The 26,546-nt window shown below is 45.0% G+C and overlaps 2 protein-coding genes across 3 annotated transcripts in view; both read right to left on the bottom strand.

The window, feature by feature from the left end:
• Nucleotides 1–8,627: 8,627 nt before the first annotated feature.
• LOC113546245 (SH3 and cysteine-rich domain-containing protein 2) lies at nt 8,628–17,534 on the bottom strand. 2 transcript variants are annotated; one of them, XM_034298681.2, is made up of 11 exons: nt 17,201–17,534; nt 15,418–15,706; nt 14,080–14,174; nt 13,713–13,794; nt 13,406–13,518; nt 12,859–12,931; nt 12,402–12,454; nt 12,209–12,288; nt 11,930–11,981; nt 11,231–11,368; nt 8,628–8,905 (listed from the first exon to the last, which is right to left on the bottom strand). In XM_034298681.2, exons 1-11 carry the CDS (start codon nt 17,291–17,293, stop codon nt 8,807–8,809), a joined length of 1,167 nt encoding a protein of 388 aa, XP_034154572.2. In that variant the 5' UTR covers nt 17,294–17,534; the 3' UTR covers nt 8,628–8,806. The 2 variants fall into 2 exon arrangements, with proteins under 2 accessions (XP_034154572.2, XP_053084470.1); XM_053228495.1 differs by having other exon boundaries at nt 12,402–12,451.
• Nucleotides 17,535–22,568: 5,034 nt separating this feature from the next.
• The window catches only part of fbxl20 (F-box and leucine-rich repeat protein 20), a 17,848-nt gene continuing 13,870 nt past the window's right edge, over nt 22,569–26,546 (bottom strand). The window contains exons 14-15 of the mRNA XM_034298619.2: nt 26,216–26,428; nt 22,569–24,857 (exon numbers count right to left, since the gene is read on the bottom strand). Coding sequence (XP_034154510.1) covers nt 24,750–24,857; nt 26,216–26,428 — 321 coding nt within the window. The 3' untranslated portion in view covers nt 22,569–24,749. The remainder of the gene's footprint in view (nt 24,858–26,215; nt 26,429–26,546) is intronic.

Here is a 26,546-nt window from a genome sequence, read left to right as displayed (position 1 = left end):
CTGAAGAACTTGTGCGTTTATTTTTTTTGTAGTCGTGTAAAGACTGATACAATTTCAAGTTTGTATTTTCATACTGAAACATTCATGTGTACGATGCAAATCATTTGCATTAAAGTCAGAAGAGACGCGATTTCTAGAGCGCCGTTTGTACGTGTGGTAGCTCAGACTGCAGTACAGCCCAGTGATTAAAAATAAATGATTTAAAATTGAATGGAATGTGGGATTAAAAAGGATGAAAGATGTGGAAAATAAGTACAAAAACATAGAATTATAACTATCTCCATAAAATACAAAATGGAATAAAAATAAATGAAATGTAGAAGGTAAATTCAAGATGTTTAAAATTTATTAAAAGTAAAATAAAATGGAGATGGCATAGTGCTACTTCTGATACTGAAATCCTTCTTCCTCCAGTATCCGATCACTCCTTCTGGCTGGGATCAGTCCGATACTGATCCCGGGTATCAGATCTCTAGTTTTAATTAAATACCAAATTTAAAAGCTGAGTAAAAATTGGGTCCATTTGAAAGAAATCATCCTGCTCTAATACGTTTCTTGCTGAATTCTGCAGTTAATAATAAACATCACATCCGCATCCCTCCTGTAAACCAGGTCACTTCCTGTCTGTGTCCATGATGCTGATTTAAATCCATCAGGGAGAAGCACCACTTCCTGTGTCTCCTTTTCTGTGACATGTCCCGAATCTCTCTCCTTTCCCCCTCGGCCGTGAACATCAGGACGTCCTGCAGAGTTTTAGGAGATCAGACGCTTTTACGACGATGTGCTCAGGATCAAAATTATTAAACTAACTATTAATTATTAAACACATGCTAACAGATGTTCATTTCTCCTGCACTCTGAGAAGGTAGCGTAATGAAACCCTTATAAAGGCTGCGTCCCAAATCACCAGCTCTCGCTGGAAATGAAAGATGACCTACAAGTTATGGAGCATTTCCCTGTGAGACCCCTGTCCTGTCCTCTCCTGTCCTGTCCTGTCCTGCTGCAGGGAAGACGACGTGGTTTTGGACACAGCCGCTGAGCTTCAGTGCTAAAAATAAAGAATCAGGAAGTTTAGTGTGCACCAGGAGTGTCCTCCTACGATAAAAGGTTTTATAAGGGCTGTAGGACAAGGTGCTGAAAAGTGCACATGGGGTCGTTCTGTAGCATTTTAGGTCGCTGTTCACGTCGTATTTGACGTCACTGAATATAAATGCAACACTCACTGAAACCTGAAGGACAGATCAGAGTCTAGGTGAGAAGCTAGAGGACAAAACTGGGGACAAGTACAGGAGAAGACATCTAGGGAACTTTTTAAAAAAAAAAAAAAAAAAAAAAGAAGACAAGGGACAAAGCATGGGAAGGTAAAACAGCACTGAGTAACCCAGAGGATAGAAAGAGCATCAGGTGAGACTCATTAACAACCCATAACAAGAACAGGAAACAATGACCATATAAGGGAAAAAAGGGGAACAACAACGCCACGAAGCATCCATCACTGCAGAACCAAAAGTCCAGGGGGTGGAGTCAGACCTGATCCAGCTCCTCCTACCTGGGGCGGAGACGACTCGGTGTGTTTCAGGGTAGGTGGGTGTGTGTTCTGTGTTGTATAGCATGTCATGGGTGAAGATTAGAAGAAAAGTTGGAACAGGTCCGGCTCCACCCCCTGGACTTTTGGTTCTACACCAAACCGGGACAGGTGGTGTATGGAGTACAGTGAGTCAATAGAGACCCAATTACACGAGGGCTGCGTCCCAAATCGCTCTTCCTGTCCCCTGTTAGAAGACAATAGACTATTAATCATGTGAGAGTGTAGTATATGGTTAGAGATAGACACATCAGAACAAATGCTAATAATTGCAACTTTAATATTTTATTAACATGCAAGAAATTACTGACAATAAACATGCTGACACCATGGTTCATCCAGCCAGCGTTCCCACCTCACCGCCTGTGTTCCCGCCTCTCTGCAACCCCTCCCACCTTACCACCAGTGTTCCCACCTCACCACAACCCCTCTCGCCTCACCACCAGTGTTCCCGCCTCACCACAACCCCTCTCGCCTCACCACCAGTGTTCCCGCCTCAACACAGCCCCTCCCGCCTCACCACCAGTGTTCCTGCCTCTCTGCAACCCCTCCCACCTTACCACCAGTGTTCCCGCCTCACCACAACCCCTCTCGCCTCACCACCAGTGTTCCCGCCTCACCACAACCCCTCTCGCCTCACCACCAGTGTTCCCACCTCACCACCAGTGTTCCCGCCTCACCACCAGTGTTCCCACCTCACCACCAGTGTTCCCGCCTCACTACCAGTGTTCCCGCCTCACCACCAGTGTTCCCGCCTCACCACCAGTGTTCCCGCCTCACCACAACCCCTCCCGCCTCACCACCAGTGTTCCCGCCTCACCACCAGTGTTCCCGCCTCACTACCAGTGTTCCCGCCTCACCACCAGTGTTCCCGCCTCACCACCAGTGTTCCCGCCTCACCACAACCCCTCCCGCCTCACCACCAGTGTTCCCGCCTCACCACCAATGTTCCCGCCTCACCACAGCCCCTCCTGCCGGCAATCTCGCCTCACCACAACCCCTCCCACCTCACTGCCACCATTCCTTCCTCACTCCCAGTACTCCCGCCTCACCGCCACTATTCCTGCCTCACTGCCAGCGTTCCCGCCTCACCACAGCCCCTCCTTCCACATCGCCACCATTCCTGCTTCACCAGCGCTCCCGCCTCACCTCTGGCGTTAGTGCCTCACCACAACCCCTCCCTCCTCACTGCCCCCATTCCCGCCTCACCACCAGCGTTCCAGGGATAGACTCCGGACGTGTCTCCACCCTGACCAGTATAAAGCACTTACTGAAGATTAATGTATGAATTAATATCTTTTTTTTTTTTGCTCTGTTGCAGAAACATTCAGGAACAGATGACCCAGAAACCCCTGTACACTCTCTCTCTCTCTCTCTCTCTCTCTCATCCCTCACTCCCTCAGGTCCACCTCCATACATCTAAACACACTGTCCTCTATACGGCACCGCAGCAGCATCCCATAATATTCTGTACTCCACTGGTCGCCGATGGCAGCAAACTACAAAAATCGTTCTCAAAAAAAATAAAAACAGAGCATTCCAGAGCGTTAGCATCACATTAGCATAATTGTTTATTTGTGTATCTGCAATAAGTGGAGTTTATATTATCAAGAATTCTGACTGAAAACCTCCATTTTACTCGCTAAAGAGTCACATGGTTTTAGAGGATAAATGGAACAGACAATGAAACGAGTGTAGAAGCTGATATTACACACCATAAAAGTGTTTTATTCCTCTTACACCACAACAATTTGCTAATGTGTACCATTAGTTTAGTTATTAAAGAACACCACACCATACTTTTTATCTGTTTATAGTTACATTTACTGTTCAGTGAAACAAGTTAGTTCCTGTTGTCGCTTACGTTATAGCAGCGATAAACAGTCGTTCCCTCACCAGCCTCTCTTTAGTCTCTCTCTCGAAATTAATAAGACAAGTCAGAAAACGTAGTTACAGCTTTACCTCTGACCGTTAAGCGCTGACACTGGAGACTCCTTCCATTAGTTTTAAATAAACTTCTCCTTACTGTAAGCAAACTTCACCATATCAGCGATTACACACGTTTTTTAATGTTTATGTGGAGCATCGGCTGTACAAGTCCCCGTGAATGAGCTGTTACTATAGAAACGATAGACACCTTCTGACCAATCAGAGTCCAGAATTCACTCTTATAATCAGTGCACAGAATCCGCATTCACACTATTAATCAGTCGTAGCTGTAATTAAGGGATCAGGATATAAAGAGAGCTACTCAGCAAACGAAGCAGACGTTTCTGATTTCCCCACTGAGACTCTGTACACCTGCAGAGAGAAATTTGCATAAATTTGCATAAAAAGTATGATGAAAGCTATCAGAATAAATAAATGTGTAAGTATAAGTCACATGTGCGGCGGTGATGACAGAGAAGGGCACAGGAAGCAATAAATAATCACGCTAAACATAGCAGGAGACGACACACTGCTGGAAAAACACACACACACACACACACACGAATATGCACATGCACTATGTCTATGTCTCTGCTGTTCTATTTTTACATTATCTGAGAGCAGCTGGACTACTTGGGGACCACACCACACACACACACACACACACACACACACACACACAGCACAGCTGATACACACTGCAGTGTTCGGAAGCTCCCAGACCTGTGAAGTGTACATGACCTCTTTTTTAAGTAAATATTCATCAAACGTAAAACATTACATAACATTACATATAGGAGTTTATCTGCAAGTTAATAACATCAAGGAGTTTATAAGAATTTTTAAGTTAAAATTTCAAGTAAATGCCAAATTTCTGCATTAATCTAAGCACAGAGACAGAGTTTATCCATTTCACTGCAGTCTTAAATTTAATCGTCTTTTTAGCGAAACACAAAACAGGCGAACACAATCAGGAAACAAACCAGTGACAGGACAGGGGGCGGAGTCAGGACTAGACCAGAAACCAAACCATAAGCACTTGTCGTCATGGGAACCACTGAGGTCATCTCTGTGATCCTCAGACATTTATGTTAAGAAGGAAAGTGAAAGTATAGATAATATTTCAGAATCTTATTCATTTAAAAGTTTAAGCATTCATCCAAAAATGTTCTCAAGTGAAAGTAAAATAAGTTTCTAAAAACTACAAAGTAAATGTTTTAGCTGATGAAGTGACAAACAGCACAGATGATGAATTTAATCTCTTGGTTTTCTGAATGATAATAAACTTGCTTGAATTATTTAAAACTGAAAACGTTCTCTTACAAAGCCCCACAGTTATGGAACAGCCTTCCACTTAGTGTTCGGGGCTCAGACACAGTCTCAGTGTTTAAGTCCAGGCTGAAAACATATTTGTTTAGTCAAGCCTTTAGTGAATAGTTTTCTTAGGTAAAGGAGCAGGTCTGGAGGGTTCACAGGCATAGAGTGTTGTGGTGAACTGGGATGTTTGGATGCTGTCGCCCCCCCACTCTCACGCATTCACTCAGGTTTGTCAACAGTGGAGTGGCAGCTTTATGTCCCAGGACTCCCTCATGTCTGTGTTAGCTTCTGGCTCTCCCTTTTAGTTATGCTGTCATAGCTAGTCTTGCCGGAGTCCCTGCTTGCACTCTGCATGCAAAGTACATCGTGCTTAAAAATTAGAGGACAAAAGCTCACCTAACAATCTCTTCCTTTCTCTCTATCTCTCTCTCTCCCTCACTCTCTGTCGAGCTACACATGCTACTTCTGAGATGCCAGTGATCCTGATGCCCCTTCTGCTCCTCCTCGCTGCCTGACCCATCCTGATGCCCTACTTCTGGTTGGAGTTCTCATCGGTTGAGTTCGCTCGCTGCTGCTGCGGCTCCATATGGACGACCTGAAGAACTGTTTGGATTGCTGGGGATGGAGCCACCTGGGGGCTGTGGAGATGGCTTGGGGATCACATATGGGGAGCTGTACTGTAGTGGCTTTGGGGCTGCAGTTGCCATGAGCAGCTTCGTACTCAGGACTCCATCAGTGGACAGTGGATAGATTTTAACCAACCAGACTTCTTACAAAAACTGTGATGAATTTATTGGTTGCACAATTGCACTATTTGTCCATATAGTACACAATAATAGAAGGGATTTATTTATAATCGCACTATCCGTTGCACCCAGATGAGGATGGGTTCCCTTTTTGAGCCTGGTTCCTCTCAAGGTTTCTTCCAAATATCATCTCGGGGAGTTTTTCCTCACCACCGTCGCCACTGGCTCACTCATTAGGGATAAATTCACGGTGATAAATTCAAATATTTACAATATATTTTTGTGGATCCATTTATATCTGTAAAGCTGCTTTGTGACAATGTCCATTGTTAAAAGCGCTATACAAATAAAATTGAATTGAATTGAATTGAAATGTACATAAATGAATGAATCATTCATTCATATGAAGGAATCGGTTCTATTGATGAAAAACAGACTTTGATATTTGTAATGAGAAAGTCTAAAAAAAAGAAACAAAGACAACGTAAACGTAATTTTTTTTTTCTTGGAAATGTAAGTAAGTAAGAGTACAAGCATTCAGTTCCAATAATACTCAAGTAAAGATTAAATACGTAGAAAAAAATAAAACTTATATAGTAATGAAGTACAGTTACTCCACACCAGGTGCAAGCTCCGCCCCCTGTCCTGTTACCTGTTTTGTGTTCATGGTTGCCAGATTTGCGTTTTTTACGCAGAATTGCGCTGGATTTGGAATAAGGTTGCAGGTGAGAAAAGCAAGGCTGTGGGTTTTTGTTTTAAAGCAAACAATCGGGTTGAAATTGAATCAGTTTTCACGAACACGGTCTGTAGCAAACAAAGGGAAAGTGTAAGTGTAGCTGGTGTACTGTATATATATATATAATATTGTAAGATAGATTGTAAAGATCAGGAGAAGAAAAGAGGGATTACGGAGTGGATAACGTTCGTATCAGGCCATGATAAAATGCGTAGTGCAGATACTGCGAATCAGAAATGCGTGCGCACTACAGTGAACTACACAAAGACTGAGAAATGTGCGTCTCCTGCTTTTTTAAATGCCTGAACATTTTGGGATTGTTTCAGTATTTCAATATTTAGGTTAAAGTTTTTCTGGAGACCTGGCAACCCTGTTGCTCTTGTGTTACCCTTTGATTAGTTTGTCTGTGTATTCGCCGTCTGAGGTATTTCATGTGTATCGTGGTCTTTGCTAATATATATATGTATTTGAATCCTCGTAATTCCTGGTTTTGAGTTGTCACAGTGATGTCACAGTGATGTCACAGTGATGTCATCGGCGATAACACATGACCTCAGGTTGTTCCTTTGTACTTACGCTGCATCAGTGGCACCTTGTAAGCAGTAACGTGCAAGTTGTAAAGATATCATTTCACAATTTCCCACCGCAGCACATTCGACGTGCGAAATGAAAAAAAAAACATTGATGGCTTTGCAAAAGCGTGTGGTTTTTGTTTTTTTGAGGTTTTTTTTTGCACTGTCAGAGCACGTAAAGCTCATAATAAATTACTTTTACAGTTACAGGCCTGAGTGGCTACGGTTCTGTCCTACTGTAGTGACCTACAATAGTTCATGCAGCATTGTGGACTGAAATTGCAGCACAGCAACAACAGCGCACAATCGCGAGTAGTGTTAGCAACAAGCTAGCCAGCGAACTACAGCGAGTAGCGTTAGCAACACGCTAGCTGGCTAACACTAGTGATAACTGTAATGTTGATGATTAGCTTCTCAGAACGTTAGAGAATTAACCGAGTACTGTGTCTGTATATGAACTGATCTAAAGCCAATACGGCTATAAACTCGTTTAACAGTAGAGAAGCGGAACTTTACGCTGTTCACAGTGTGAGCGGGCGGCCATGTTGATGATGTCACTCCGTAAAGGGGAAGGAAATGGTAGCTGAGAAGACTAGCCCAAGCTGATGAGTTGAAATTTCAAATCTCAAATCTCAAATCTGCAAATTTCAAATCTGCAGCATAAACCTATATTTCAGCAAATATAAAAGGAAACACACACACACACAGTATATAATTATTAATACTGTGTGTGTGTACATGATGTGTGTGTGTGTCCATATGTTTGGCGTTAAATGTTATTTTTGAGCAAATTAAAGTAAAAAATCCTCACTTTATTCTTCTGTCCACTCAAACTGACACACTGATTTATCATCTGTTAGATCTGACCCGCTTTTGTGCCCTGATTACTACACAAACACACACACACACACACACACACACTGTCCTTGAACGTAAGGAACATTAAAACGAGGTCGGTCAGAAATAAATCTGTCTAAATTAAGCCGTAGCTTAAAGCACAAAGCGACATATATCAAAGTCTCATACACACACACACACACACACAGTCGAGTCCAGAAATCTGACTGCACCAGCAGAGTGTAAGAGAGAGATATGTTTAGCTAATTCACTCCAGTTTGCTAGCTCTTGATGTGGCATAAAAGAGTTAGCAAACATGCTAGAGCTGGCTAGCTAACAATCTAGCAGGAAGCAATAATACGCTAATTCAACCAGCTAATGTTAGCAGGGAGCTAGCATTATATTTTCAAGCAACACTCACACTTTTAACACACAAATTGTCCGGTGTGTAAATGATTTGTTAAGCAGCTAACACAGTTCCACATTTTCAAATGACAAAACTATGCTAGCTAGCTAATTCACAAAACTCATGCAATTACAGTCATCTCTTAAACAACCATGCTAATCCACCAGTGATCAGAAAATTACACAATACATTTACTGAGTTGACTATTTAGCATTTTAAATAAGCTAAATAAGCTAATACAAGCCAACTAGTTATATTTAATATCTTGTGCTATTGAGCTACAAGCTAGCATATTGTTTATGTAAAGCCAGCTAGCTTTTATTGCAAGCTAGTCAGCCTGAGCAGATTAGCAGTAATTCTGAGTTAATTATTTCAAAAGATATATTTTTTTAGTTTAGTTTTAATCTGTAATCTGTGTAGTGTGTCTGTGAAAGTGTGTGTGTGTGTGTGTGTGTGTGTGTGGAATCAGAGACACTACACATTCGTTTGGTTACACACTTCTGTATTATATCACAACAATCCACTTGGCAAAACCAGACGCTTTAGCCTCGTCGCTGATCCTCTCAGAGCGAAGGCACTCGCTTCTCAGTCATTCCAGATTGCAGTATTTTTAGCGTCAGGGTTTTATTTATTTATTGGGTCAGTACGGAGTGTGTGTGTGTGTGTGTGTGACGTGTGTTAAATTTCCTCCAGAGAGTGTGTGGGGACCAGGCCTCGCTTCTTCCCGCTGCACAGCTTCACATATCCGTCACTGTCCTCCTTTTTCCCCACGCAGATCTGCAGGGACACAGAGCCAGAAACGGGACGCTGACTTCCTCCTCACGTCCAAATAATAATAATACAATAAAATAATACAGTACAATAATACAATAAAAAATAACGATTAAAGAGTTTTAATAATTAAAGTCGGGAAGTAGCCTGGATGGTGGAAATTAACATTAAAACTAAAAACCTGTCAGTCTGTGTTAATAAATAAATTATAATAAACAATAATATATCATTAAATTAAATATATATATATTAAATAAATTAAAAATATATAAATTATATAATAAATATTACAAAATATATAATATAATTTATATATAAAATATAAATTAAATACATTGAGTATGTTACATATTTATTTTTAATTATATTTTTTAAACATTATTATTAGAACATTATTTATTAATATCACTAGTATTTAGTATCACTGTCTGTCTGTCTGTCTCTCTCCCCCTCTCCCCCCATCTCTCTCTCTCTATCTGTCTGTCTGTCTCTCTCCCCCTCTCCCCCCATCTCTCTCTCTCTCTCTCTATCTGTCTGTCTGTTTTGAGCTCTCTCCCTCTGTATGTCTCTATCTGTCTGTCTGTCTCCCCCTCTCCCCCCATCTCTCTCTCTCTATCTGTCTGTCTGTTTTGAGCTCTCTCCCTCTGTCTGTCTCTATCTGTCTGTCTGTCCGTCTGTTTCTATCTGTCTGTCTGTCCGTCTGTTTCTATCTGTCTGTCTGTCTGTCTATCTATCTATATATCTATATATCTGTCTATCTATCTATCTATCTATCTATCTATCTATCTATCTATCTAATTCAATTCAATTCAATTCAATTCAATTCAATTCAATGTGTGCTTTATTGGCATGACAAAATATTTTGTATTGCCAAAGCAACATACAGCAGAGCAAGAGAAGCAGAAACTGAACAAGACATAAAGTGAAAATCAGTAATGCAACATCATATACATTAATGATAACACAGGAACACAGGAAGTATTGAAGTAAGGAATTGAAGTGGGGGTTAAGGTGGATGGGGGTTATGGTGGTAGGCGGGGTTAGAGTGGGTGAGTGGGTGGTGGATGGGGGTTATGGTGGTAGGAGAGGTTAGAGTGGGTGAGTGGGTGGTGGATGGGGGTTATGGTGGTAGGAGAGGTTAGAGTGGGTGAGTGGGTGGTGGATGGGGGTTATGGTGGTAGGAGGGGTTAGGGTGGGTGAGCGGTTGGTGGATGGGGGTTATGGTGGTAGGAGGGGTTAGGGTGGGTGAGCGGTTGGTGGATGGGGGTTATGGTGGTAGGCGGGGTTAGAGTGGGTGAGTGGGTGGTGGATGGGGGTTATGGTGGTAGGAGAGGTTAGAGTGGGTGAGTGGGTGGTGGATGGGGGTTATGGTGGTAGGAGAGGTTAGAGTGGGTGAGTGGGTGGTGGATGGGGGTTATGGTGGTAGGCGGGGTTAGGGTGGGTGAGTGGGTGGTGGATGGGGGTTATGGTGGTAGGAGGGGTTAGAGTGGGTGAGTGGGTGGTGGATGGGGGTTATGGTGGTAGGAGGGGTTAGGGTGGGTGAGCGGTTGGTGGATGGGGGTTATGGTGGTAGGAGGGGTTAGGGTGGGTGAGCGGTTGGTGGATGGGGGTTATGGTGGTAGGCGGGGTTAGGGTGGGTGAGTGGGTGGTGGATGGGGGTTATGGTGGTAGGAGGGGTTAGGGTGGGTGAGTGGGTGGTGGATGGGGGTTATGGTGGTAGGAGGGGTTAGAGTGGGTGAGTGGGTGGTGGATGGGGGTTATGGTGGTAGGAGGGGTTAGGGTGGGTGAGTGGGTGGTGGATGGGGGTTATGGTGGTAGGAGGGGTTAGGGTGGGTGAGTGGGTGGTGGATGGGGGTTATGGTGGTAGGCAGGGTTAGGGTGGGTGAGCGGTTGGTGGATGGGGGTTATGGTGGTAGGCAGGGTTAGGGTGGGTGAGCGGTTGGTGGATGGGGGTTATGGTGGTAGGAGGGGTTAGGGTGGGTGAGCGGTTGGTGGATGGGGGTTATGGTGGTAGGAGGGGTTAGGGTGGGTGAGTGGGTGGTGGATGGGGGTTATGGTGGTAGGAGGGGTTAGGGTGGGTGAGTGGGTGGTGGTAGGCGGGATTAGGGTGGGTAGTGTTTATGGTGGTAGGCGGGGTTAGGGTGGGTGAGCGGGTGGTGGATGGGGGTTATGGTGGTAGGTGGGGTTCTATCTAGGTAGGTGGGGTATCTATCTATCTATCTATCTATCTATCTATCTATCTGTCTCTATATGTCTGTCTATATATTTGTGTCTGTTATGTGTGTGTGTGTGTGTGTGAGAGAGAGAGAGAGAGAGAGTATTTTGTGTTACCTGATCTTCCTTAACAGCCATGTGACCCATCTGTCGGTTGCCATGGACACCCTGCGTGACCCTCCACACGCTCTCACCTGGACGCACTCGCTGTACAAAATTAGCAGGAAAGAAACCCACCCTGTCTCCACTCTTCCCCTGCACACACACACACACACACACACACAACATCACCCCTATGAAATGTCTGGAATATTCCAAACGTCACGGGTCACATGTTCAACAGGAAGTTGTGTCGTCTGAATTTCCTGAAGATCACGGGAAGAAGAAGAAGTGTGTACTCTCGTTCTTTTCTCTCTACTTTGTAAAGAGTGATGTTGTGACATGGACTGAAGAGGTCGCTTTGAAAGTACAATCCTGTTACTGAAATTATAGAATTTAAAATGAATTATTAATTAAAATTTTAATTTAAGTAAATCCTTAATGTCTGTCTGCTGTTAGCCTGGATGCTAGTTAACTACAGTTTGTATACTAGCTATGTCTATGCTAAAAAACCACAATGCTGTTACTCATTTAAGAGCAAGACACAGTCACTGTCTGTAAAGAAACCTTCTGAAAACACATTTACTGTGTGGTTAAATCTTACATTCAGCAATTTTTAAAAGCTGCAAGAGCTAAATCACTAAACAGTTGTGGAATCAGCAGGAAAAAAAACAAAAACGCTGGAATGTTCCAATTTTCCTAAATATTTTTCCTCACCTTCCACCACTCTTCATTAGAGTCATCAGTGACCTGCACTCTGTCTCCAGGCCTGAGAAAATCAAGAGAGAAACTTTAATAAAGCCATCAAGTAGGAGACAGTGTGTGTGTGTGTGTGTGTGTGTGAGTGTGAGTGTGTGTGTTATTAGTGTGTGTGTGTATATGGAGAAGAGAGAACTTTATACACTCCATAATCCCACATACTGCCACTCACAGATGGTCAGGGGATTTTAATCTTTAAAACACGCACTACACACACACACACACACACACACTCACCGTAGCTCGAGATCGTTCGGCTCTTGTGGCAGAAACTTGTAGAGAGCCACGTAGCTGTGGATCGGATGAAATCTGGGAACCTGGAATAACACAGATGAAGGTGACTCTTTAAATTTATTTAAATATTCTAATGAACACACACTCTGCACTCTGATTGGCTGTTAAGTGAAAATGCGTGCGTGGGTGTTGTTACCTTTATCGCATCCTCCGCTTCAGTCTTCGAGGTCTCCGGATTCGGGAGATCTGCTGTGAGGAGAGACACGATGATAATGTGTGTGTGTACTCAGCGTATGTTTTATTAATGGCAAACCTAACAGGGGTCAATAAACCGGAAGGTAACATTAAAGAAGGGATAGTCTGTACTCCGCTATTCAGGAAAGATGGAAATCAACAGACAAAAAACGATACTCTGAAATTCTGGCAAGACTTCGCATAAGAGGGTTTAAACTAATTAAGGGCTCAATATGGAACAGTGCACACATCAGGGAAACAAACCACAGGGGGGTGGAGTCAGAACTCAAACAAAAATAAAATTATGTGAAGAACGAAAAAGAAAAGTGACTCGAGAATAGAGACGGGGACTTTGTGATACTGATACTGAACTATGATTTACTGATTAACACACACACTGACTGTGAACAAAGCTTTACCGCTCTCCGTGTCGTTATTTGTCCGTTCGTTCATGTCCATCTCCGCCTCGTCCTTCTCATCCCCTCCATCACCCTGAGAATGAGTGTATAAGGCAAATTAGTGAGTGTACAATGAATATTAATGAGTGTATAATGCAAATTAATGAGTGTATAATGCAAATTAACGAGTGTATAATGAATATTAATGAGTGTATAATGCAAATTAATGAGTGACTAATGGATATTAATGAGTATATTATGCAAATTAATGAGCGTATAATGCAAATTAATGAGTGTATAATGAATATTAATGAGTGTATAATGCAAATTAATGAGTGAATAATGAATATTAATGAGGGTGTAACCATGTCAGTGAATGTATACTGGATATTAATCCCCTACACACTTACTGACATTATTATAAACTAATTAATATTCAATATAATATATAATATTTTTATACAAAATTATTATAATTTTTAAATTATTATACAAAAAGTTGTTTAAATGCAATTTTTTAAAGGAATTTTAAAGGACAGCCATAACACACACACACACACACACTTACCAGGCTGCCTGTTGGAGACTCACACACACTCCCGAAACTAGACCGGCTCATCTGGGCCAAAGACTTCCCATAGCGTAGTGTAGCATAGACCGGGTCCACTCGCACTTTCGCCTCTACAGAACACATACACACACACACGCACACACACACACACACACACACGCACACACACACGCACACACACACACACATGGTGTGGGGGGAAAACAGGTCAGTGTACAGTAATGTCCATTCAGCATGGCCTTCAACCACACACATCAATTTTTCCATACGTACGTCTACTTCCAGCACACACACACACACACACCTGGTGTAGTTTGAGCCTCTTTACTTGCTGACTGGTCGCTGGTGATTGAAGGAGTGCTGAAGTTTCTCTTGAACATGCCAACCTGGGAAAATGGGAAGAGACATATTTACACTTCCCCTCTCCTGTAGTTTCCACTAGTTAGCACACTGCTCTCCTGTCACCACAGGGCATCCACTAAATTCACAATCCAGACTTCCTTAATCTCAGTGTAAACAATACTGATGGAAAGAGGGCTTCAGAGAGAGAGAGAGAGAGAGAGAGAGAGAGAGAGACTGATGGTGAGAGATAGATGGAGAGACAGACAGAAAAACAGAGAGAAACAGAGAGAGACAGATAGCAAGAGAAACAGACAGAGAAAGAGACATACTTTTCCTTGGCATGGTTGCTGTGAGAGTTCTGCAGTGCACCAGAGATGAGCCGAGATTTTACACGTCCTACAGCGCAGACCCTGTTTAGAATTCCCTGCAGACACACAGACATACAGACACACAGACACACATACAGACAGATAGACAGACACACAGACACACATACAGATGGATAGACAGACACACAGACACACAGACACACATACAGACAGATAGACAGACACACAGACACACATACAGACGGATAGACAGACACACAGACATACAGACATACAGACACACAGACATACAGACACACAGACATACAGACACACATACAGATGGATAGACAGACACACAGACATACAGACACACATACAGACAGACACACAGACACACAGACATACAGACATACAGTCACACATACAGACAGACACACAGACATACAGACACACAGACAGACATATAGACACACAGACAGAAAGACACAGACAGACATACAGACAGACACACAGACAGAAAGACACACAGACATACAGACACACAGACAGACAGAAAGACACAAACAGACAGACACACAGAAAGACAGACAAACAGACAGACACACCCACAGACAGGCACACAGACACACAAACATACATACAGACAGATAGACAGACACACATACAGACACGCAGACACACAGACAGAAAGACACACAGACAGACAGGCAGACATCAGGCAGGCAGACAGACACACAGACAGTAAGACACACAGACACACAGACAGACAGACATACAGACAGAGACAGAAAGACACACAGACACATAGACAGAGACAGAAAGACACACAGACACACAGACAGACAGGCAGACAGACATACAGACAGAGACAGAAAGACACACAGACACACAGACACAAAGACAGAGACAGAAAGACACAGACAGACACACAGACAGAAAGACACAGACAGACACACAGACAGACAGGCAGACAGGCAGACAGACACACAGACAGACAAGCAGAGACACTGAATTAGGTTACACGTGCAGGTTTAAACACCAGTGTGATGTGTCTCTGATGATGTGGTCCAGTTCTAATCCTCACTCTGAGATCTGCTCAGTGAGTTGTGTTATTACTCCACCACCCCCTCCTCCCCCCACTGCTGTTAATTCATCAACAACTTCTGACCAATCAGAATCCAGAATTCAACAGCTTAACATTTTAAAGGGACTATATGAAGGACATAGACTTCCATTACTTGTTAGCTGCATTAGCTTCATAGCTACAATGCTACCCTATGGCCATCCTGTCATGAGTAAGAGCACTACGTAGTGCACGGTGGTGATTTGAGACCCAGCCGGCGTTCCGCCGCTCACCCACGATGATGTGTTTGCAGAGCTGACAGCTGGTTGGTCGCCGGAACACGTGATCCAGGAAGCAGTGTGTTTGTGCAGGGCGGGGCTTCTGCAGCACCAGGAGGGAGGGGCTTAAAGGGGGTTTGGGGCTGTCGCTAGGCAACGGTGACCCTGGAAGCAGAGGTGGGGACAGGGGCGGGGCATCGTCCATGACATCAGAAGACAGACGGGCGTCGCTGTAGGAGCGCTGGAAGAAATTCTCCACACTCTTACTGCGCATAAACGCCAAGGAACGCTTTAACCTCAACAACTGCTGAGAGAGAGAGAGAGACAGAGAGAGAGAGAGAGAGAGAGACAGAGACAGAGACAGAGAGAGAGAGACAGGGAGACAGATAGAGAGATTGAGAGAGAGAGAGAGAGAGAGGGATAGAGAGAGAGATAGACAAGAAAGAAAGAGAGGGACCCAACAGATAGAGACAGAGAGCAAGAAAGAAAGAGAGAGAGAGAGAGAGAGAGAGAGAGAGGAACCAAGTGATAGATAGAGAGACAGACAAGGAAGACAGAGAGAGAGAGAGAGAGAGAGAGAGAGAGAGAAAGACAGACAGAGAGAGAGAGAGAGAGAGAGAGAGAGAGAGAGTCACTAATTATTGTATGTAAAAGTTATGTTACACACTTCTTTTTTTAAAGGATATTAAAATCTTAGCTCTATCTCAGATCTGATTGGCTGAGATTATTCCACGTGTCACAGTGACGCACGTGTCGACCTGCTTTACTGTTTCTGTGAGTGAACTCAGGAAATACATCAACAGATTCAAATCAGTTCATCATGTATATCAGTGTTTAGGTTCTGGCTGTAAATTCACTCAGAACAGTACGGAATGGCATTCAGTGCCAGGGTTAAATACATCACTGGGACACTATTCAGTTATTAATAATATTATTCCTTTAAAGTCCACAAAAAGTGTCTTTTTTCCACACCGAGGACATGGGAGGAGACGCGTCCTAATCAGAGACACGGCTTATCTGAGGCAGTGAATAATTTATAGATAAAGTGATGAATGAAGTTAAAGTTTCTCTGTAAGCGTAGCAGATGAGCGCTAGGTCAGCTTCTCCTTCACAACGTTTTCTTCACAGCAGAGCATCAAATTAACACAAACACTGACTTTATTAATTCTGCAAATCAAAAACAGTGAATTAAAAGTGTGATAAAATCTCCTACATCCCGCACACACACATTACGATTTCCTTCTTCAGTCCATATTTTCTATCCCTGATTGCTTTTCAGGTTTAAAGGGGAGTGTTTGTGTTTAAAGGCGGCGGTCTGAAAAAAAGAAAAAGAAAAATCTGGAAACGTCGGAGGTGTGAACTGCACGCAGGTGATTTTAATAATCTGAATGTGGAGCTCAGGAAAAGCCACGTAAGCAGCTGCGTAACCCGACTCTGAATACCAGCAACTTTCCTCACGTAAACACTGACAGAAGTTTTGGACTCAAGTCACCGACTCTGATTCTGACCCTCTCTCAACACACACACACACACACACACACTCATCAGTGATCAGACAGCTGTGATCAACACACTGTACACAACACACTGATGTTCAGCTGACCTCATTCAGAGCTACAGAGAGAAATGTCACTTACAGCTGCTTTAAAGTCCTGAAGTTTGCATTACAACACAAACGCAGCTGCACTTTACGGCTTAGTTTGGATTAATCTTGAAAAGTGAAGTTCAAAATGTAAAATACAACATATGGAGTGTGTGTGTGTGTGTGTGTGTGTGTGTGTGTGTGTCTCGCGCTCACCTTGGATCCGGTGTTGATGGATAAGGTGCTCGGGGATCTCTGCAGCTCGCGCGGCTCCGCTTCACTCTCCATCTCATCGCTTTTTTCCGTCATCAGCGCTTTTAAACTCTAAAATAAACTCCAGCCTGATGGTGGTGAGTGTCAGACTTTATCCCGGCACTGAGTGTGCGCTCAAATAAAACATACCCAAACCACACGTGCGGGAAACAAGCGGAGAGGAAATAAAAGACAAGACGAGAAACAGCTCTCTGACTTCTAACGCATCCGCGCGCTACTGGAGAGCCGGAGAGCGCGCGCAGTCTCTCTCTCTCTCTCTCTCACACACACACACACACACACACTCCAGCTCTCTACATGTTTACTGCAAACTCAGCAGGCGTTAAAATCACACCTCCAGCTCCTGTAGAGCTTCAGGAGTCAGTACAACACCGGGGACATTTTCCCACCTGCTGCAAGAGCATGGAGACTAACGAGTGCACTCACACAAATAAACAAGAAATTATTATTCGCACTCTACCCATAATACTCACTGCCTTTTTCAGGGCGTAGGGAACAGGGTGTAGGGAACAGGGCGTAGGGAACAGGGTGTAGGGAACAGGGCGTAGGGAGCAGGGAGTAGGGAACAGGAACAGGGCGTAGGGAACAGGGTGTAGGGAACAGGGCGTAGGGAGCAGGGAGTAGGGAACAGGAACAGGGCGTAGGGAACAGGGTGTAGGGAACAGGGTTTAGGGAACAGGGCATAGGGAGCAGGAACAGGGCGTAGGGAACAGCGCGTAGGGAGCAGGAACAGGGTGTAGGGAACAGGGTGTAGGGAACAGGAACAGGGTGTAGGGAACAGGGAGAAGGGAACAGGGTTTAGGGAACAGGGCATAGGGAGCAGGAACAGGGCGTAGGGAACAGCGCGTAGGGAGCAGGAACAGGGTGTAGGGAACAGGGTGTAGGGAACAGGAACAGGTTGTAGGGAACAGGGAGTAGGGAACACGGCGTAGGGACCAGGGAGCAGGGAACAGGGAGTAGGGAACAGGGCGTAGGGAACAGGAACAGGGTGTAGGGAACAGGGTGTAGGGAACAGGAACAGGGCGTAGGGAACAGGGTGTAGGGAACAGGAACAGGGCGTAGGGAACAGGGAGTAGGGAACAGGAACAGGGCGTAGGGAACAGGGAGTAGGGAACAGGGTTTAGGGAACAGGGCATAGGGAACAGGAACAGGGCATAGGGAACAGGTGTAGGGAGCAGGGCATAGGGAACAGGGCGTAGGGAACAGGCAGTAGGGCGTAGGGAACAGGGCGTATAGGGAACAGGAACAGGGCGTAGGGAACAGGGCGTGGGGAACAGAGCGTAGGGAACAGAGCATAGGGAACAGGGCGTATAGGGAACAGGAACAGGGCGTAGGGAACAGGATGTAGGGAACAGGGAGTAGGGAACAGGGCGTAGGAAACAGGAACAGGTTGTAGGGAACAGGAACAGGTTGTAGGGAACAGGGAGTAGGGAACAGGGCGTAGGGACCAGGGAGCAGGGAACAGGGAGTAGGGAACAGGGCGTAGGGAACAGGGCATAGGGAACAGGTGTAGAGAACAGGAACAGGGCGTAGGGAACAGGGCGTAGGGAACAGGGTGTAGGGAACAGGAACAGGGCGTAGGGAACAGGGCGTATGGAACAGGGTGTAGGGAACAGGGTGTAGGGAACAGGGCGTAGGGAACAGGGAGTAGGGAACAGGAACAGGGCGTAGGGAACAGGGCATAGGGAACAGGGCGTAGGGAACAGGGTGTAGGGAACAGGGAGTAGGGAACAGGAACAGGGCGTAGGGAACAGGGCGTAGGGAACAGGAACAGGGTGTAGGGAACAGGGTGTAGGGAACAGGAACAGGGTGTAGGGAACAGGGCGTAGGGAACAGGGTGTAGGGAACAGGAACAGGGTGTAGGGAACAGGGAGTAGGGAACAGGGTTTAGGGAACAGGGCATAGGGAACAGGAACAGGGCATAGGGAACAGGTGTAGGGAGCAGGGCATAGTGAACAGGGCGTAGGGAACAGGCAGTAGGGAACAGGTGTAGGGAACAGGGAGTAGGGAACAGGATGTAGGGAACAGGGCGTAGGGAACAGGGCGTAGGGAACAGGGAGTAGGGCGTAGGGAACAGGGCGTATAGGGAACAGGAACAGGGTGTAGGGAACAGGGCGTGGGGAACAGAGCGTAGGAAACAGGAACAGGTTGTAGGGAACAGGAACAGGTTGTAGGGAACAGGGAGTAGGGAACAGGGCGTAGGGAACAGGGAGCAGGGAACAGGGAGTAGGGAACAGGGCGTAGGGAACAGGGCATAGGGAACAGGTGTAGGGAACAGGAACAGGGCGTAGGGAACAGGGCGTAGGGAACAGGGTGTAGGGAACAGGAACAGGGCGTAGGGAACAGGGCGTAGGGAACAGGGTGTAGGGAACAGGAACAGGGCGTAGGGAACAGGGCGTAGGGAACAGGGTGTAGGGAACAGGAACAGGGTGTAGGAAACAGGGCGTAGGGAACAGGGTGTAGGGAACAGGGAGTAGGGAACAGGGTTTAGGGAACAGGGCATAGGGAACAGGGCGTAGGGAACAGGTGTATGGAGCAGGGCATAGGGAACAGGGCATAGGGAACAGGTGTAGGGAACAGGGCGTAGGGAACAGGGAATAGGGAACAGGCAGTAGGGAACAGGGTGTAGGGAACAGGATGTAGGGAACAGGGTGTAGGGAACAGGATGTAGGGAACAGGGTGTAGGGAACAGGATGTAGGGAACAGGGCGTAGGGAACTGGGAGTAGGGCGTAGGGAACAGGGCGTAGAGAACAGGGAGTAGGGCATAGGGAACAGGGCGTAGGGAACAGGAACAGGGCGTAGGGAACAGGGAGTAGGGTGTAGGGAACAGGGCGTAGGGAACAGGGAGTAGGGCCTAGGGAACAGGGCGTATAGGGAACAGGAACAGGGCGTAGGGAACAGGGCGTATAGGGAACAGGAACAGGGCGTAGGGAACAGGGCGTAGGGAACAGGGTGTAGGGAACAGGATGTAGGGAACAGGGCGTAGGGAACAGGGAGTAGGGCTTAGGGAACAGGGCATAGGGAACAGGTGTAGGGAACAGGTGTAGGGAACAGGGCGTATAGGGAACAGGAACAGGGCGTAGGGAACAGGGCGTAGGGAACAGGGTGTAGGGAACAGGTGTAGGGAACAGGGCATATAGGGAACAGGAACAGGGCGTAGGGAACAGGGCGTAGGGAACAGGGTGTAGGGAACAGGTGTAGGGAACAGGGCGTATAGGGAACAGGAACAGGGCGTAGGGAACAGGGCGTATAGGGAACAGGAACAGGGTGTAGGGAACAGGATGTAGGGAACAGGGCGTAGGGAACAAGGCGTATAGGGAACAGGAACAGGGTGTAGGGAACAAGATGTAGGGAACAGGGTGTAGGGAACAGGTGTAGGGAACAGGGCGTATAGGGAACAGGAACAGGGTGTAGGGAACAGGGAGTAGGGAACAGGGAGTAGGGAATAGGGTGTAGGGAACAGGGCATAGGGAACAGGGAGTAGGGAACAGGGCGTAGGGATCAGGGAAGCAGTTGGGAAGTTTGAAGTGGTTTATTACTGAATGCGCAGCTGCCTCTGAGTTCAGATTTCACTTTCAAAAACACCCACATTTCCTCATATCCAAAATATATTTCCAATATACGCCATGTTTCCAAAAGTTTGTGCACCCCTGACCATCACACCCATATGTGCTTATTGAACGTCCCATTCCAGATTTATTCCCGTGTGTTTGCTGTTATAATGAGCTCCACTCTTCTGGGAAGCTTTCCACTAGATGTTGGAGCATGGCTGTGGGGATTTGTGTTCATTCAGCTACAAGAGCATTAGTGAGGTCAGGCGCTGACGTTGGGTAAGGAGTCTCCAGTTCCAGTTCATCCCAAAGGTGTTCAGTGGGGTTGAGGTCAGGGCTCTGTGCAGGACACTCGAGTTCTTCCACTCCAACCTTCACACACCATGTCTTCATGGAGCTCGCTTTGTGCACAGGGGCATTGTCATGCTGGAACAGGTTTGAGTCTCTTAGTTCCAGTGAAGGGAAACTGTAAAGCTGCAGCACACAGAGACGCTCTATACAACTGTGAGCTTCTGATTTTGCAGTAACTTCGTGCCAGTTTTTAACATTTCTTTCTAGTACAAATCTGTAGAACGTGATCAAACACAATGGTTTGACAAAGCTGTGGTCTCGGCACAAGTGTATTACATGGCAGGATACACTAAAGGTACTAAAGGTACTAAAGGTGTACTATTCAGGGTATCACTCTTCAGTGAGAAGAAAAAGTACAGTTGAACAGTTTAGTGTGACTGAGATTTGAAATATATTTGTATAATACATTATATCATGATAGTTAGTGTTCATTAGTACCACATTCAAAATATTAAAAGTTAAATGACTGTTTTCAGTCCAATAATGCAGTGACGTGGACAGGTGCTGTAATGAATACATACCATAAACCAAAAAACAATCATCTTTCATGGGGATGTGGCAAAATATGGAAATAAATAGAATAGAATAGAATTAATACAGCCTGTAGTTTATTTGCATATTGACTTACTATAACGATTACATCACCGGTGTATCACACTGAACTATAAAATCAGCTTCATGATTAAATCCATGAGCCGAGAGTCAAACTGTGAAATTGTCCCTTTTAATAAACCTCAGGGAAAAATGGGAGAAATGGGAGATCGTCACCCAACCAGCCAATCAGGCTCAAATATGCAAATACACGGCAGAGGAAGAGGCGGGGCATGTATAATTAAAAGCCTTTTTATTTGCATATTTATGAGGTCTGAATTAAAGTGTGTCGTAACAGTTTTTATTCAGTAAAAAAACTATTTTATGGTTTTCAGAATACGAGTTTTTGGATGTCTGTAAAACTGTAAACATGTAAAGAGAAAATAATAATGAATATATTTGCAAAAGTAACAACAACTAATAATAATAATGTCAGGCCTGTATGTTATGTTCTTCAAGCTCCGCCCCTTCCGTTCAGTGGTGCATGATGGGATAGATTAGTACACACTTCAGCAAATACAGTCCATCAGCAGACCCTTCGGTACCTCATACACACATAGCTCAGTGGAGAAGTGTGTGATTTGTGTAGGCCGTGCTCGCCCTCTAGTGGTCAGTGATGGGAATGAAATAAATGTGACTCGGGGACTGGGTTTGTTTCTGAGGTTTAGCCTCCAGTTTAGCAAGAGCTGGTTTAGAATGGAGCGATCTGATTGGCTGGGCTCTTAAGCAGCCTCATGACTTTTTTGTTTTCCACACACACACACACACACACACACACACACACACACACACAAAATAACACCACCACACACAGCTGTTAATAATAATATAGTTATATATTTATTCATACATACATATTCATTTATTCATTTATTTATTTATAGGGGTTAATCGTAAAAAGGAAAACAAAAACAAAGTAAAAGGGAACAGATTTACAACAAGTGTAATTGCAATAACTACAGTCACATCATCCTCAACACACACACACACACACACACACACGCATACACACACTCCAAGTGTGTTCTGTACTGTACAAACAAACAGAAAGACAAAGTGAGAAAGAGAGAGAAAGAGAGAGAGAGAGAGAGACAGAGACAGAGAGACAGACAGACAGACGTGTGTAAAATGGAGAGACATTGTGTGTGTGTGTGTCTGTGTGTGTGTGATGTTTCTTAAACCAGTCAGCTCCTGTAGTGATGAATCAGAGTGTGTGTGGATCCAGTTTCTCCTTCATGGGTGGAGTGTGTAAACCAAAGCCTCTGCCACACACACATACATATACACACACACACACACACACACACACACACACACACACACACACACACACACACACACACAAACAAGAAAACATATTGACAGTGACAACACTAATACACACTCTCTGATTGGTTGAGCTCATTTTCTCATTCTGGTTTCTCATGTGGAGGTGGGGCGCACACACACACACACACACACACACACACACACACACACAAAAATGGTGTGAACTTTCCATCACTCTTTAAATCCACCATGTATGATGTCACTGATCGTCTCTGTCCTCCTGCGATCGGATTGGCCGACTGTGACACCACTCACTCCTTTCTTATCTCTAATTGGCTGTGCATGCAGGCCCCGCCCACTCAAAGTTCCATGTACCTCTTGCGATCCGGTCCAGTCTGATTGGCTGGCTGGTTGTGATGCCGCTGAGTCATCCATTCCTGCTTCCCCATTGGCTGCCTGTGTTCAGGCCCCGCCCATCATATGGATTGTTTTTTTTTCTTTTTTTATAAAAACTAGATTTGTAACATGCAGCTTTTGGCATATTTTACTGCTTTAGAAAAATAGTCAGCTTCCTCTGTATGATAAACCTCAGACAGAGAGAGAGAGAGAGAGAGACAGTGTGTGTGTGTGTGTGTGTGTGTGTGTGTGTGTGACCATTCATGGTGGCTTTTAAAGTTTGTCCTAGAAGAGCTTTTGGAAAACAGCACTAGTTCAATAAAAATAATTAAGTATGAATTTGGGAGCAATGGTCACGTTTATAATTTTAATTTTTTAGATGTGATTCACTGACTCAACAGACTGACTCCTATCTCACCTGACTAATCCATATGACTCACCTGACTCATAACTCATTCAAATGACTCACTGACTAAGCCTTGCCTGACTCCCAGACTCGACTCCCAGACTCGACTCCCAGACTCGACATTTGGACTCGACATTTGGACTCGACATTTGGACTCGACATTTGGACTCACTAATTGATCTATGACTCTCTTGCCAATTGACTCACTAACCAACCCATGACTCACTTGCTGACTGACTCATGACTCACTCACTCAACAAGTCATGACGGACTCGACTCCTGGACTCGACTCCTGGACTCGACTCCTGGACTCGACTCCTGGACTCGACTCCTGGACTCGACTCCTGGACTCATGACTCACTTGCTGATTGACACATGACTCACTCACTCACCAAGTCATGCATCACTCACTAACCGACTCCTGGACTCGACTCCTGGACTCGTCTATTCAACTCATGACTCACTTGCAGACCGACTCACGATCCATGACTCACTTGCTGACTGACTCATGCCTCACTCACTAACCGACTCTTGGACTCGACTCACAGACACATTAACTGACCCATGACTAACCGAACCACTCCCCAAATGACTCATGACTCATCGACTGCTCACTTACTGCCCCACCTTTCATGTCTACCTGGCAGAAGGGGGTGCTGTTCAGCAACACTGTGCATTCTTATTTTAAGAATTATAAATACTTTTAGATGTGCAGTGGATTTTAGAAGGAAAAGTGAGAAACCCAACATATTTAACACTTTGTAAGGACACACACACACACACATACACACACCTCTCTCTGTCTGTCTCTCTCTCTCTTTCTATGTCTCTCTCCCTCGTTTGCTTTACCAAGTGATCCATCAGCATGTGCTACTGGACAATCAGGGTCAAAGGTCATCCAAGGTCGAGGAGGCGGAGACTGTGACATCATAGCAGGATACAGCAGCGGCAAAACCTCTGTCGACTTCCTCCTACCGAAGGTGGCGGAGTCACAGGTGCAAAGTAGGCGTGGACTTTAATGTTGGGCAAGTGAGTCTGGATGGACAAAAAAAAAAAAAAAAGCAAAAAAAACACACCCCTTTTAGTATTTCACTCTCAGACCAAAAAACATTTTACTTTGCTTTTTATTTTCCTCACTTTCAATTAAATGCTACTTTTATTGAGCTTGTAAGCAAATCTGTGACCCTGATAGTCAGGTAGAAGCAAAGTGCACCAGCTGCTGATCTTCTCACTCATTCATCTTCAGAGTGTGAACAAGGTCAATTCATACGATTCACCCCACTGACTCATATGACTCATTACTGACTAATGACCGCCAAATGACTCACACTTGACGTAACTTGTCTGACTGACTCATATGATCCACTTGATTATTCATAAGACTTGAGCACTCGCTGACTGACTCATCACTTTGAATCATTTATTGCCGATTCACCTGACAGACTCATGACTCACTCAACTGATTAATAAATCACAGACTCATCTAACAAACCCAGGAATCACCTGACTGACTCATGTGTCAGTGAATCACCTGACTGAATCATAACTCATAACTCATTTACCTGACTCATCTAACAAACCCATGAACCACCTGACTGAGTCAAGACTCATAACTCACCTAACTGACTCATCTAACAAACCCATGAACCACCTGACTGAGTCAAGAGTCAGTCGTGTGAATTATCCACTGAGTGCAAAAAGTGACACGAGTCAGTCAGCAAGTCTGCAACTTATATGAATCAGTTATGTGAGTCATATTAATTAGTCAGATATGAAGGAGTCAAAGACCTGAATCAGTCAGTGAGTCTGCAAGTTAAATCAGTTATGTGACTCATATGAACGAGTCAGTTAAGTTATGTCAATGTGACTCAGTTATCAGACGAGTCATACGAGTCTTATTTTCTGGCTTCACCTGACTCATAATTTACACAAATAGCTTGTGTTTTACAGACACCTGACTGACTCATGACTCACAGACTCACCTGACATACACACAAATCCCCCAAATGACTCATGAGTCAGTCACCAATCAACTCAAGACAACTTACCCACTGACCAAGCAAAGTCTGACTCTGCAGCTGACTCCCTGACCAACCCAGGACTCAACACTGTTAATGTTACACACCTACATTAAAGGAGCAGTGTGTAATTTTTAGAGCCCCCTGCTGGCTGAGAGGTGAACTGCTACAGAACCAGCCTGCCTCTTCCTCCTTACTCGCACTGTTAAAAGTATAAAAGCCTTGCGAGAGAGAAAGGTGGGCGGGGCTAATTCTAGGACTGTAAAAAAGTAAACATAAGTCTGATATAAAAACAAAGAACCTAGTGAGACCCAGAGCACTGAAATACTGCGAATCACAGATTGTGTGTGTGTGTGTGTGTGTGTGTGGACTCACTCTGAGCCTCTTAATCCCCGCGCGTGTGATCTGTTGGCAGTCGTACAGCTCAATGCGGTCGAGGCAGTGGCAGGTTTTGAGGTGCTCCAGCGAGGCGTCGGTGATGAGCGGGCAGTTATCGAGCTCGATCACCTCCAGTCGGTCGTGAGCACACGGCCCGCTGCCCAAGTGACGAATCCCCTCATCCGTGATCAGCTCACAATGAGACAGACTCTACACACACACACACACACACACACACACACGGAAATGACACAAGAAGTGGCGTTACTGTAATGACACCAGAATAAAGAGGAATTACAGTAATGGCATGGAGGAGTAAACAGAGGTG

Source organism: Pangasianodon hypophthalmus, chromosome 23, assembly GCF_027358585.1.
Source record: "Pangasianodon hypophthalmus isolate fPanHyp1 chromosome 23, fPanHyp1.pri, whole genome shotgun sequence".
NCBI classification, from domain to species: domain Eukaryota; kingdom Metazoa; phylum Chordata; class Actinopteri; order Siluriformes; family Pangasiidae; genus Pangasianodon; species Pangasianodon hypophthalmus.
This window is presented reverse-complemented; position numbering and strand designations above follow the sequence as displayed.

Bases quoted from the DNA above. Each gene is read 5' to 3' on its own strand.
- LOC113546245 (XM_034298681.2), bottom strand. From the start codon at position 17,293: ATGACGGAAAAAAGCGATGAGATGGAGAGTGAAGCGGAGCCGCGCGAG. The intron at 12,932-13,405 runs GTAAGTGTGTGT...ACTCATTCTCAG, and splicing joins AGTCTCCAACAGGCAGCCTG to GGTGATGGAGGGGATGAGAA. The intron at 12,455-12,858 runs GTAAAGCTTTGT...CTCTCCTCACAG, and splicing joins AAATAACGACACGGAGAGCG to CAGATCTCCCGAATCCGGAG.